Source organism: Salmo trutta, chromosome 28, assembly GCF_901001165.1.
Source record: "Salmo trutta chromosome 28, fSalTru1.1, whole genome shotgun sequence".
Lineage (NCBI taxonomy): Eukaryota > Metazoa > Chordata > Actinopteri > Salmoniformes > Salmonidae > Salmo > Salmo trutta.
Window position 1 is genome coordinate 39038513 of NC_042984.1, and position 13655 is coordinate 39052167.

The following is a 13655-nucleotide window of genomic DNA, read 5'->3' on the forward strand; positions in this document are numbered from 1 at the left end:
CACAGTTACACAATGATAATAAATACATCTCTTCTTCACTGCTCTGGAAGTCTTACTGTGGGTCTTGTCCATGGGTTGGTTCCATATACAGTATTTTAGGAGGCAAGTGCAGAACAGAGCATTGTGGTCACTTGCAGTGCACAATAGCCTTTTATTCTGCTCAACATTTTTCTAATTATGTTGTATGTGTGTGTATATGGTGTTCTCTTCTGTAGAATCCCTCTTCCGGGCAAATGCTTGACAGTAGACAGAGATAAAGTGGTGATGAATAGCTGTGACTCAGCCAGCTGAGCAATGGGATCCATGGAGGAAGGTGGACACGTCCATTATGCAATACATTTGGGAGCCCTGAACTTTTTGATTACAACACATTCATTTATGAAATATGGCACACTGCCCAGTTTGAATTAATGTTTTGTATTATTTATTTATTAAAAGGAAAAGTTGAAAATGGTGAGGCTTTTGAAGATCTTTTGTAGAGGATCCCAATTCGAGGAATGTGTGATAGTTTCTGTTTTGGCACTAGTGCTTTATACACTTTCAAAATACACATTTGAATTTGTGAGATTCTTTACAATTCACCAGCGCAAACGACATTTGTTTTGCTTCAAGTTTTTTGTGTACTGTGTGTGGTATATATTGTAGATATCCTCGCTATATGAGCTATGTTACAATTTCTACCAAGTGGTTTAACCCTATTTGCGCGATGCATAGGGGGCTTGCTTTTTTCACCCCAGCGACGTGAACCACCGTTCTCTACAATATCACGAAGAATTAAATCAAGCATAAGCATATACGTCGTTCTAATATTCCCCTCTGAAATGAAGTATTTTCAGATAATGGACTAAGAACATCTTCCATACTAGATGATGACCTGTCGACCTTTAGTACTAGTGTTTGCCTTTTGGTATCTCTTCCATGTTCGTTCATGCGGTTTAATACATCACTGTATTGATAATCCCAGGCAGTATTGGCCTCTAGCAGCCTACTACTACTGATCTACTTAATGTACATGTCAGTGGGCTAGTTCTTCACTTTGATTGGTGTATTATTCTCTGAAGAGTGCACACTAGATCTCCGCCCATCTTTTTTTTGGTCTTTGGGAATGTGCGGTTATTGAAGCCATCAGTAATGGGAAGTGCATCGAGCGCCGGTGAGTTTCTCTTTAAACCAATAAAATCGCTGAATTCAGTTGTGTCATTTTAACAGGGAAGAAGGAAACTGCGTTAGTGATGAGCTGCAAGTAGCTTGGTAATTTACAGTAGTGTCGGTCGAGGTTCGCGCTGTAATCGCCTCATTCTCAGTTCAAGTTAATCGTTTGAATTGGAAATGGCTGGAAGTAAGTGTTGTTTTTTTTTTAAAAGAAAAGAAAGATATTCCTCTGCCCACTACGAACACATTGACAGCTAGCTGCGCGCTAACGGGTCGTTTTACTGCTGACTGCATGCTTGTCATTTTGTCAAAACAGCCACGAATATGATGCTGGGATGTTTTAGCTAACGTTAGTGTCTGTTTGGTGTTTTGTTATTAAAGAAACTTGTGTCATTTATAGTTAGCTAGTTACTTTGGTGGGTAACCTAGGTCCAAATATTTTGTACAGAGCGCGACTAGTTTGCTAGCTAGCTAACTTAACGTTACCGTGTACAGGTGCAAATTCGTCTAAGTTAGCTAGCTTGGCTAGCTAAACGTACCCCGTGTTATTTGTGGTCACAGCACAGCTAGGTGGGTTGAGCCCTTTTAAATACGGGATTGGGTTGAGGATTTTGCTAATAACATTATAGTGGATGGTGTGTTGTGACTATTTGTGTCTGCAAAGTGGAGAATGCTTATCCGAGAGAGTTGCACATTCTGTAAACTGTAGCTAGCTAGCTAGCTAATATTACATTGACCGTTTTAATGACTTCTCTCCCTGCTCTTGTTGTGGGTCCTCTCTCTCCCCGACCCAAGAGAGACCTGCCGGTGGTGCCATTGCACAACAAGGACCCGGTATGATTATGATTACTGGCGCATACAGAAATAGTGATGTAACTGTGTCGTCTTGCATGTAGATTTTGTGTATTTCTAAGTGGACTTATTTAGTCTATTCCACTTACATATTATGTGACAAATTATCGACTTAGAAGCGGTGCTAAACAAGGACTTAGGTCTACACCATTTCCGTGTAGGTAAGATAAGAGTATTATTATTTTTGAAGGTGGCACACAATGTCTTGATTTCTTATCAGCCGTATGAGAAGAAAAGGTTGGCCTAAAATGGTGTAATATCTTTACTATATGATTTGTGTTTATGGTAGTTTTATAGACTCTATATAGGCAGTGTTGTTAAGTGTCCTTTTCAAATAAAGTGAAATTTGTCAAAAATATTTAGGGCTAAAACTGTTCTCCTGAAAAGAAAACAAGTGCTTCCTGAAAGTAGATCTACATTTTCCAAATATCTGTTCCTCTATGTCCAATCTTACTGCCTATAGCACACAAGGAGGTACAACTAAGAATGTTTCAATCTATTGTTCTCTTTCACTTATTGGTGCCAGCCTCCTCTGTTTATCCCAAGGCTGTTTCTCTGAATGTCTAGAAAGTTCATTGTTTGAAAGCAGTGTTTAACTTGTTTTGTGTTTGAAAAGTGGTTGTGGCTGTTTGTACTCCATTGGTATGAATCATTGTGTCAGTCAGTGCCCAGAGCAGTGCTCTAGTCTATTTGCGTAATAGTGTGATATTCTACAAATTGTTTTTACTTGAAATCACGCCATCAATAGGCCTATGCTATTAAACTAGATTACAGTGGACTACACTGTATTGTTCTTGTGTGAACATGTGTGCGTTCCTCCTACAAGTGTTCTCATAAATGTTAGGCCAATCAATCCTGTTCTTGATAATAACTTGTCTTTTGACATTTACCTTTGCCTAGGAAAAATGAGCTCCATTCCCCTCTCTCGGTCCGAGGTGTTCGGGGAGCTGCGGAAGGAGCTGCATGAGGATGAGGAGTTCCGTCAGTCCGACGCTCACATCTTCATCATCATGGGAGCATCGGTGAGGGGGGGGGGTACTTTGATAATTGATCAATGACCCTGCACGTTTTAGACCTTTTGAAGCACTGTCAAAATGATTTGTATCATCACAAAAGTTGTTTGAGTAAATGGAATGATGAATGTGAGTGTGTGTGTGTGTGTGTGTGTTGGATGCTTACTGGAGAGAGTGACTGACAAAATAAGTGAATCAGATTGTGAACATCATCTAACCTTTTTGTGGACATTTATTAAATGCTCAGAAAAGGTATGAGTGATTATGAAATTAAACCTGTAATGCATTCTTTAGCTAGGTTTCCGTTATATTGGCGACAGATTTTCATGCGAATATTCTAAAATCTGCATAAAAACAATATTTTCCATAATGTTGTTTCCATAAACTGTACTTGTTGCATATAAAAGGCTGTGCGAGATGACGTAGTGCACATAAAAATGAATTTAGCGGTTAAATTCCCATGTACCAAATAAATAAAGTTAGAGGTTTCCAACGCATTTTCAAATCTACTGATGGTTTTGTTACCGAATTTGTTTTGTTACTGTATATAGCGAATGTGCCGACTCTGTCATTTGCACATGTGGTCTAGCCAACAGTGCTATCTGCACTCTGTTGGCTGGAGCACATGTATAGCCTACATGATGAGGTTATTATGGATAAAAGAGCAATATTGTTTTTATATGTCATGGCAGCCAAGCATCGATTATCAGAATAGGATCCTTGATATTTATTGAAAAGGAGCATCAAGCTCATCACCTTGCACTTTCACCACCCTGTGAAGGTCATCACTTTATTTCATCAGTAGCCTAATAAACTGCCTGCTTTCCTGATGAGTTGTAGTGGAAGGACCACACAACATGTCATCGTGTGACTCCAAGCTTAGTTCCATATGATGGTTATTATATCGATGTTTGCATGTAAAAGTGTTTCCACCAACATTTCTCGCAATATTAATTTGACCGACACAGAAAGATCCGACTTTGTGTAGCGTGTTTTGTTTTGTCGACATTTGGAAAGTTTACAGAAGAATGTTCTGTTACCATCAGGCTTGTCATGACTTTAAAAACAAATCCGACATGTACTTTACTCGCATAAAAAGCTTGTTTAATGAGGAAGTTCAAGATAAATCTAAAGCACTGGATTAGCCTAGCTGTTTACTAAATGTAGGCTACCAAATTGCAGAATCTGTAATACCTATTTTATAAACACTTAATAATAGATTTTAGGTGGACATAGAAGGGAACACATTTTGTGAGAAAGGTGTGTAGAAAATTTTAAACGGAAAAGAGAGAGGTTGCACATGACCTGTTTTTCGGAAATGTCTAAATTTCATTGAGACACATAACTGCGCTTGTGTAACTAAGTAACCCCAGAATCACTTGAGCTTTCTGTAGTCTGGCCTTGATACAGAGAACATGTCAAGGTTCCTGATTGTTGGTTATGATTTGGACACAGGCTGTTTGTTAGCCAATCATGGTCAGCTCAGACCATTTGTTAGGCAATCATTTGGGCACAGACCGTTTGTTGGCCAATCATGGTTTAAGAACTGATCTTTTGTTGACCAATTGCTTTGAGAGCTCAGCATAATGTCCAAGTTACCCAGTCATTTAGAGCGAGTTTAACGAGCCAGAATTTCATATTTCCCACAGCCTATAATAATTTATTCTCCTTTCAATACCTACTAGGATTATCAATCCAGTGACAAAGTCCAGTCACTCTGAAGTTGCATTTTCTTCTACTATTTCCTTCTCTAGGAATGACACACTCTCTAGGCCTACACGGTTTATTTCCTGTTTCCTTGTTCTCTGCTGACTTGTAAGACCTGCCTCGTTTGCTGATAAAGTGTGGGAGAGTAGTTCTGATATTGAATTATTCCGCCCACTTCTCTTCCATCTACTTTCTCCTGCTCCATTTACTTTTGTTTGAAAGGAGTGGAGCGAGGGCTGAATAGTGCAGTGTCACTGTCTGTCAGCAGTTTCCTGTCATAGCAATAGAGGCAAGTCTGGAATCAGGATGGGGCAATGGTAAGGCAGAGCTGTGGTTTTTATGAACAGGGATTGTACTACAAAAAGCTATGCATAGGCTACTGTAAAATATGCTTTGTTTCCAATGCTGCAGTCTGTCCTTGTCACTCCACAAGCACAAACCAATCACCAGCTAAACCAATCACCAGCTGGTGTTGCACGTGCACACCACCTCACTCAACATGTCCTCATTGCAGTTGCTGTGCCAATGAAACGGTTCAGTAAATATTGCACGCTTACCTTGGTACAAGGCACCATACAGGCTTGCTGAATGGGACTGTACTTAGCCTAATGGTGATGTAAGATTGTAGGCCAAATATACATCTGTTGATACATGGCACAGGAACATGGTCACATTTCCAATTATTGAAGGTAATCTCTATTTTCACTTCACTGAAGCAATGAAAACATAGTCATGGTGAGAGAAACCTAGGCTATCTAATAAGGCTTATGTTTCATCACGTGACTCCAAGTTTACTTCGATATGAGGGTTATTATACCAATATTTGTGCATAAACACGTTTCCACAACCATTTCTTGCATCGTTAACACGGAAAGATCCCACCATGTCGAACCCAAAAAATATCTGTCGACATTTATAAAATTGTACGGAAACTTCCTGTTTCCATCACAGCTGTCGTGATTTTCTTTTCTACGGTATGAGTTAACTTGCATAAAAACTGTGGATGAAAACGTGGTTATTGAGATGGTGTGTGTGAGTCTCCTTTTGTGAAAGGGGGAGAGAGAGGAATATAGTGGGATCGGTGTTTATGCCTCTTCATCATGAACGGAAGAGTGAAGAGATGTTTGTCGAGTCACCCTGTATTTGCGTTTTTCTCTCAGCTGAGGCGGGACAGTAGGCCAGCATTTCATAGCACATCAGTTTTAAAGGTGTAACTCAATGTGTCATTTTAAAGGCACACTAAACAAATGATTCACTATTACACAGCAAACCAACACACCTCACTGGAATAGGAAACAGATAAGCTCACAAATAATAGTCAATAAGGCCATTCGGATGAATTATTTATTTTTGAAGCATTTCCTCAAGTGACAAACATCAGATAACCCAGCATCCGCTAAAAAACATTATTGACGGACCCGTGGTATAGTGGTGCTGAAACTAGTGAGGAATGCTTTGTTAGATTTATTTTTATGTTCCTCAGTATAGATGTTTAACAGTGTAGCTCTGTCGTTTATAGTTTTTTTTATTATTCTCTGTGATGATAGGTAATCTCTCATTTATTCCATACTAGCTTTCGTAAGGGTTATTGCGTTCAGAATATTCTTTGGCTTTGTACTCTGCCAGTTTTCTTCAAGCTGTGTCGCTGCTGCTGCCTCTCTGTAGTTAGCAGTGCTCCCAGTTGGATTACTGCTATTGCATAAATCCTAAATAGGCCACTACAGCCTACTACTAACTGTCCAAACTGCAACCAGCAGTAGTATCAAGTAAGGAACCCTTATTTATAGCCTTGTTTACTGTACTAGTAATCGCCACACTGACAGACCTTGAATGAACTGTCTTGTAGACCCACTAGGCTATATAGGCCAGGGGAATCTGTTTCAACTAACATTTTAGAGGTGACTAATCTGGTCTTGTGTTTACGATGCTCTTTAGGGGGATCTAGCCAAAAAGAAAATCTACCCAACTCTATGGTGAGTATGTGTAGCCCAGGGCAGTTGTGAGGTGTCATGTAATAAGACTAATTATGAGCCTTTCTCTATTCTTCTCCCCCGTCTCACTCAGGTGGTTGTTTAGAGATGGGCTCCTTCCTGAACAGACTCACTTTGTGGGCTTTGCCCGCTCTGACCTCACGGTGGATGCCATCAAAACTGCCTGCATGCCCTATCTGAAGGTAAGACTTTCCCCATGAACACATCTAGCATTACACAATGACCCACATTTGACACAGTTAATGCGTTTGTGCATGTGCTAAAACCAATGACATCATATGACAACATTCCTATCTCTCTGTGGTCCCAGGTGGCAGACTCTGAGGCGGAGCGGTTGTCTGTGTTCTTCAGCCGTAACTCTTACGTCAGTGGGAAGTACGCGGATGAGAGTGCCTTCTCCAACCTCCACACCCACCTGTTGTCCCTGCCCGGGGGTGGCGAGGCCAACCGCCTCTTCTACCTGGCCCTGCCGCCCAGCATCTACCACGATGTCACCAAGAACATTAAGCACCACTGCATGAGCACCAAGTCAGTGAGCCGGTTATGTCTACTGTAGTTCTGTCTGTCTTACTGTTTAGTCTCAGACTCCCTCTCCTCTGAATCCTTCTCTATTGGTAGGGACTGGGACAGGCCTGGTCATATTTCATCCACTTGCTGTATATGTAATTGGTATTGTCTGGGAAGGGTTGGTCATGAGATGAAAGTTCCCCTCTTCTGCTGTTAAATAACCGAATCATGCTGAACTCCCCTCCTATCTGTGTGTGTTTAGTAGGGGCTGGAACAGGGTGATTGTGGAGAAGCCGTTTGGTCGTGACCTGCAGAGCTCTGAGGAGCTGTCCACCCACCTCTCCTCCCTGTTTACTGAGGATCAGATCTACCGCATAGACCACTACCTGGGCAAGGAGATGGTGCAGAACCTCATGGTTCTCAGGTACAGAGATGAGAGAACATGAATAAACCTTGTCACAGACAGCTGTGTCTCTCAGCTATGTCCCAAGTCAATAAGGCTGAGGTTAAACAGTGGTAAATGTTCCAGATTTGGGAACCGGATCTTTGGGCCAATCTGGAACAGGGACAGCATAGCGTGTGTGGTCCTCACCTTCAAAGAACCCTTCGGCACCCAGGGCCGAGGCGGCTACTTTGACGACTTTGGCATCATCCGGTGAGGGGAACTGGCTTAATGAAATCAAACCTCAATGAAGGCATTTATTCTTGCCATGTTCTACTAGTCCGTCTAACTTCTCACCACCAATTCCGTATTTTCTTTAGTGATGTCATGCAGAACCACTTGCTCCAGATGCTCTCTCTGGTTGCCATGGAGAAGCCGGCCTCCACCAGCTCTGATGATGTCAGGGATGAAAAGGTACAGTAACATGGGCACAACCTGGCTAAAGCCCAAAACACATCTTTACTTGACTTTACCATTGGCTCCTCTAGAAAACTACTGATATCTTTATTAGTAAAAAAAACAAACAAACAACGGAATCAACAATTAGTCTTCAAACCTATCACTTCTTACTTACTCTCCCTGACCACTGTCTCCCCCTGCAGGTGAAGGTGCTGAAGTGCATCGCCCCCATTACCATGTCAGATGTGGTGTTGGGGCAGTACGTGGGCGACCCAGAGGGAGAGGGGGACGCCAAGCTGGGTTACCTTGATGACCCCACTGTCCCCAAAGGCTCCACCCAGGCCACCTTTGCCACAGCTGTGCTCTACGTGCACAACGAGCGCTGGGATGGTGAGAACCTCTGCTTTCTCTCTCCATTGCATGGTGTTGCTTGTTGTGCTTTCACTGTCTGGTCAAACCAGCTCACTACTCAGTGATAACTCTTAAAGGCCCAGTGCAGTCAAAAACAGGATTATATTTTTTTGTGTTTTATCTATACTGTACCAGTCAAAAGTTTAGGGACACCTATTCATTCAAAGGTTTCTTTATTTTTACTATGAGACTTTAGAAGAATAGTGAAGACATAAAAATGATGAAATAACACATATGGAATCATGTAGTAACCAAAAGTGTTAAACAAATCTAAATATATTTTTGATTCTTCAAAGTAGCCACCCTTTGCCTTGATGACAGCTTTGCACAATCTTGGCATTCTCTCAACCAGCTTCACCTGGAATGCTTTTCCAACAGTCTTGAAGGAGTTCCCACTTGTTGGCTGTGTTTCCTTCACTCTGCGGTCCAACTCATCCCAAACCATCTCAATTGGGTTGAGGTTGGGTGATTGTGGAGGTCGGGTCATCTGATGCAGCACTCCATCTCTCCTTCTTGGTCAAATAGCCCTTACACAGCCTGGAGGTGTCTGGTCATTGTCCTATTGAAAAACAAATGATAGTCCCACTAAGCGCAAACCAGATGGGATGGCTTATCGCTGCAGAATGCTGTGGTAGCCATGCTTGTTAAGTGTGCCTTGAATTCTAAATAAATCACAGACAGTGTCACCAGCAAAGCACCATCACACCACCTCCTCCATGCTTCACGGTGGGAACCACACATGCGGAGATCATCCGTTCATCAACTCAGCGTCTCAAAAAGACAGTGGTTGGAACCAAAAATCTAAAATTTGGACTCCGCAGACCAAATGACAGATTTCCGACAGTCTAATATCCATTGCTCATGCTTCTTCGCCCAAGAAAGTCTCTTCTTCTTAATGGTGTCCTTTAGTGGTTTCTTTGCAACAATTTGACCATGAAACCCTGATTCACGCAGTTTCCTCTGAACAGTTGATGTTGAGATGTGTCTGTTACTTGAACTCTGTGAAGCATTTATTTGGTCTGCAATTTCTGAGGCTGGTAACTCTACTGAACTTATCCTCTGCAGCAGAGGTAACTCTGGGTCTTCCTTTCCTGTGGCGGTCCTCGTGAGAGCCAGTTTCATCATAGCGCTTGATGGTTTTTGTGACTGCGCTTGAAGAAACTTTCAAAGTTCTTGACATTTTCCAGATTGACTGACCTTCATGTCTTAAAGTAATGATGGACTGTCGTTTCTCTTTGCTTATTTGAGCTGTCCTTGCCATAATATAGACTTGGTCTTTTACCAAATAGGGCTATATTCTGTATACCAACCCTACCTTGTCACAACACAACTGATTGGGTCAAACGCATTAAGAAGGAAAGAAATTCCACAAATTAACTTAACAAGGCACATCTATTAATTGAAATGCATTCCAGGTGACTACCTCATGAAGCTGGTTGAGAGAATGCAAAGCTGTCAACAAGGCAAAGGATGGCTACTTTGAAGAATCTCAAATATAAAATATTTTTATTTGTTCAACATTTTTTTTTTTTTTGGTTACTACATGATTCCATGTGTTATTTCATAGTTTGATGTCTTCACTATTATTGTACAATGTAGAAAATAGTAAAAATAAATAAAAACCCTGGAATGAGTAGGTGTCTAAACTTGATTAGTACTGTATTTCCACACGGAGGTTCAAATAAAACTGAAAGTTATGATAATGCCCTTAGTATAAGAGCTATTTGAGAAGACAGCCTGAAATTTCAGCCTGTTTTGGTGGGAGGGAGTTTTGGCCTTCCATGTCACATCACCATGTGGTAAATTAATTAGACCAATAATAAAGAGTTCCAAACCTCTCTGCCAACAACACATTTTCAGTTTTCCCTCCCAGCTCAAACCCCTCTAAAAGTCCTCGCAAAATTCTTGCTTGAGAAATTGCTCTTTTCTAAGAAGCATTTTTTTTCCCTTTTTGACCATTTTCCAATTAAAATAACAGTACGGTACTTAATTGTTACCCAGAAATGATTTGATAGAGATAAAAACGGCTGCATTGGACATTTTTAAATAACTATTTGTTCATCCAAAGGTGTTCCCTTCATCCTGCGTTGCGGCAAAGCCCTGAATGAGCGGAAAGCGGAGGTCCGGTTGCAGTTCACCGACGTCCCGGGGGACATCTTTGGCGCGCAGTGTCGTAGGAATGAGCTGGTGGTGCGCGTACAGCCCAACGAGGCCGTCTACGCCAAGATGATGAGCAAGAAACCAGGAGTGTACTTCCACCCCGAGGAGACGGAGCTGGACCTCACCTACAAGAGCAGATACAAGGTGAGATACTGGAATGAACACGCACCCAATCATTCCTTGAAAAGGTACACCCATTTTAGCAACCCATATGCAGGCACAAACGTTCAAACCTATTTGCCCCGTTTTCACTGTAATCTTCTCTCCTCAGGATGTGAAGTTGCCAGACGCCTACGAGCGTCTCATCCTGGACGTCTTCTGTGGCAGCCAGATGCACTTTGTCAGAAGGTCAGTCCGTCTGTCTCGGAAGTTCCCTCTGTTGCCATAATGTTTGTGTTATGCAAATAAGACCATGAACATGCATTAGGGTTGTGCCGTAACCAGATTTCCCACCCTGTTTCTGTACCGTATTATAGTATTACTGGAAGTGTACACAAGGGGGATGCACTTCCAGGGAGGGGTGTGCAGAGTAATCGGACAAAACAAGTATCGTAGCAGATATGGCGAATTTTCCAAATACGATTATGACAAGTATTTTTTTGTAATTATCTTCTGCTGTCAGCACTTATCTCTCACTCAAACCGTGTGAAGCGCTGTGTGATCCTAACTACTATTGTCAAGGTCTGTCTTAAGAAAACGGGCGGGGTGTCGGTTGAGCCTGCTGCAACGATTGGATTAAACCAAGCCTCACCCCCCCCATTTTGAAATATCCCAGTATACGGTATTAAGGGTATATCGCCCAAGCCTAACATGCATTATTCTGTCCACTACATGGTGCCATAGGGTTGCTTCCATTGTTGGCTGCATTACTGTATGTGGTACTCTCCCTTACATTATATCTTCTCTTTTCTCTTAGTGATGAGCTGAGGGAAGCCTGGAGGATCTTTACACCTCTCCTTCATCAGATAGAGAACGAGAAGACTCCCCCCACACCCTACAAATATGGAAGGTAAGATTTACCATTCACAGTTTAACAACTCTCATGTCACATTCATTTGTCAGCGATATTATTTTTGATGGATTTGTTCCTTTCCTTCTTCCTAGCCGGGGTCCAACGGAAGCGGACGAGCTCTCAAAGAGGGTCGGTTTCCGTTACGAAGGAACATACAAATGGGTCAACCCCCACCGACTGTGAGAGAGGGAGGAGGAGAGGAAGAAGAGGGATGGGTAGAGGCAGAGTGGTGTAAATGAGTAGCGTTACGTTGCAATACTTTTGAATGTCTTCTTTGGGTCTGGCGGTTCCTACTATTGCTCTTTCCTTTCCAGACCTGTCACGGCAACAGTCAAGAAAATATGGAAAGGTAGCTATTTAATAGTATTGGAGCATAGCCTAGGTCTCAGGTACTACATTAATGCTCTGTACAAGTGACCTGGTGTCACTTGTATCCGTCAGGTCTTAACTAGGGAGGGAGGAGGTGCTTAACCACTGGGGAACAAGGGAAGAGCGAGCGAACACTAGCCCAATTCTGTTTCAGCTTTTACTTCTCGTCATGGATTCAAAAGCTGTGGTTGCGATCCGATTCTCTACCCTTCACCTAGAAGTGTGCACTTATTTCCAACATACCAGTCCATCCCATAAAGGGGGGGGGGGGGGGGAGTACAAGTGCACACTTCGGACTGGGAGAGTGGTAGAGAATAGGACTGGCACCATTGAATGAGTGTAAGCATGGGCTGGAGAGGTTTCCACTTTCTTCAGTACACACTTCAGGCAGAAGGGCGAGAAACAGAATTTGGCTAATCTTAGACAAAACATTCTACAGCTCTGATCAGCTAGTGATCATAGCTACCAAAAGTTAGACCTGGGTGTTTTTACATGGAGACTGAGAACAAAACATGGATAACCTGTTTTAATGGTGGGAATTACAATGAATGTCTACCATCCTCTGCTATTACCACCTGTATTAAAGGGGTACTTTGAGATTTTGGCAATGAGGCCAAAACTCGTGGATACCATTAACTTCCTCCATACTGGACACAGAGACAGAGGTAGTTTCGCAAAACCATGCTAACTACTGTAGTGTTAGCACGAATGACTGGCATGGCTTAATCTTTGAGACAGGCATATGCTACTGACAGGATCAACCAGGTATCTGCTATTATGCTAGTAGATACCTATAGACTTCCAGTCATTGCGCTAACGCTAGTTAACATTTGCTTGCCCGACTACCTCTAACTTCCTTCATACTGGACAAAGACACAAATGGTAGCCATGAGTCCATCTGACTCTGGGGAAGTAAATAAAGTGCCTCATTGCTAAAATCCTAAAGTATCCGTTTAACAGAATTTTTTTTTTTTCTATGAATGTTATCTTTGTTTTTCTTATGCTATTTTGGACCAAGCAAAATCATGATTGCATAATAATTGATGTATTGAAGTGGGTTTAAAACATGGTGGTTGAATGCAGGGGTCAATATTTTCTGCAGGCAGTTTCCTCTCCAATTTCTTACAAAGCAAAAATTGTACTAGAACAAGGCTTTAGTGTGCTTAATTCCAAGAAAAGAGCTGTGACCTTTCTGCTGTTTCATTCCTTTTTGTTTACATTTTTCAGGCCTATTAAGTTTGATGTTCGTTTAGAAACAGCAAGGTCTGTCACAGGGTCAACATACGATGCCATCTTTATAATGACGTACTGTATTGCTATAGACCGAACATTCATGTTATATTTCCACAACTTGCAATAAACCAGTAATTTCTTCAGTGTGCATTCTCCATTGATGCAGGTATTTTGTGTTAAGGGGTTGGTCTCGAAGTAAGTGTGTGTGTGTGTGTGTGTGTGTACACACTCACACACTACCAGTCAAGTTTGGACACCTACTCATTCCAAGGTTTCTTTTCACTATTTTCTACATTGTACAATAATAGTGAAGACATCAACTAAGAAATAACATATGGAATCATGTAGTTAAGTGTTTAAACAAATCACAATATTTTATTTGAGATTCTTCAAATAGCCACCCTTTG

The 13655-nt window shown here is 41.8% G+C and overlaps 1 protein-coding gene across 7 annotated transcripts; it reads left to right on the plus strand.

Moving 5' to 3' along the window:
• The first annotated feature begins 1071 nt into the window (after positions 1 to 1071).
• On the plus strand, positions 1072 to 13396 carry g6pd (glucose-6-phosphate dehydrogenase). Of its 7 annotated transcripts, none has more exons than XM_029719954.1 (14): positions 1111 to 1153; positions 1948 to 1986; positions 2905 to 3026; positions 6660 to 6697; positions 6789 to 6897; positions 7026 to 7243; positions 7488 to 7646; positions 7752 to 7877; positions 7985 to 8078; positions 8267 to 8453; positions 10543 to 10778; positions 10906 to 10982; positions 11551 to 11643; positions 11739 to 13396. In XM_029719954.1, exons 1-14 carry the CDS (start codon positions 1132 to 1134, stop codon positions 11827 to 11829), a joined length of 1611 nt encoding a protein of 536 aa, XP_029575814.1. In that variant the 5' UTR covers positions 1111 to 1131; the 3' UTR covers positions 11830 to 13396. The 7 variants fall into 7 exon arrangements, with proteins under 7 accessions (XP_029575816.1, XP_029575814.1, XP_029575813.1 ...); XM_029719953.1 differs by having other exon boundaries at positions 1114 to 1153; positions 7485 to 7646; XM_029719955.1 differs by lacking the exon at positions 1111 to 1153 and adding an exon at positions 1177 to 1339 and having other exon boundaries at positions 7485 to 7646.
• The last annotated feature ends 259 nt before the right edge of the window (positions 13397 to 13655 follow it).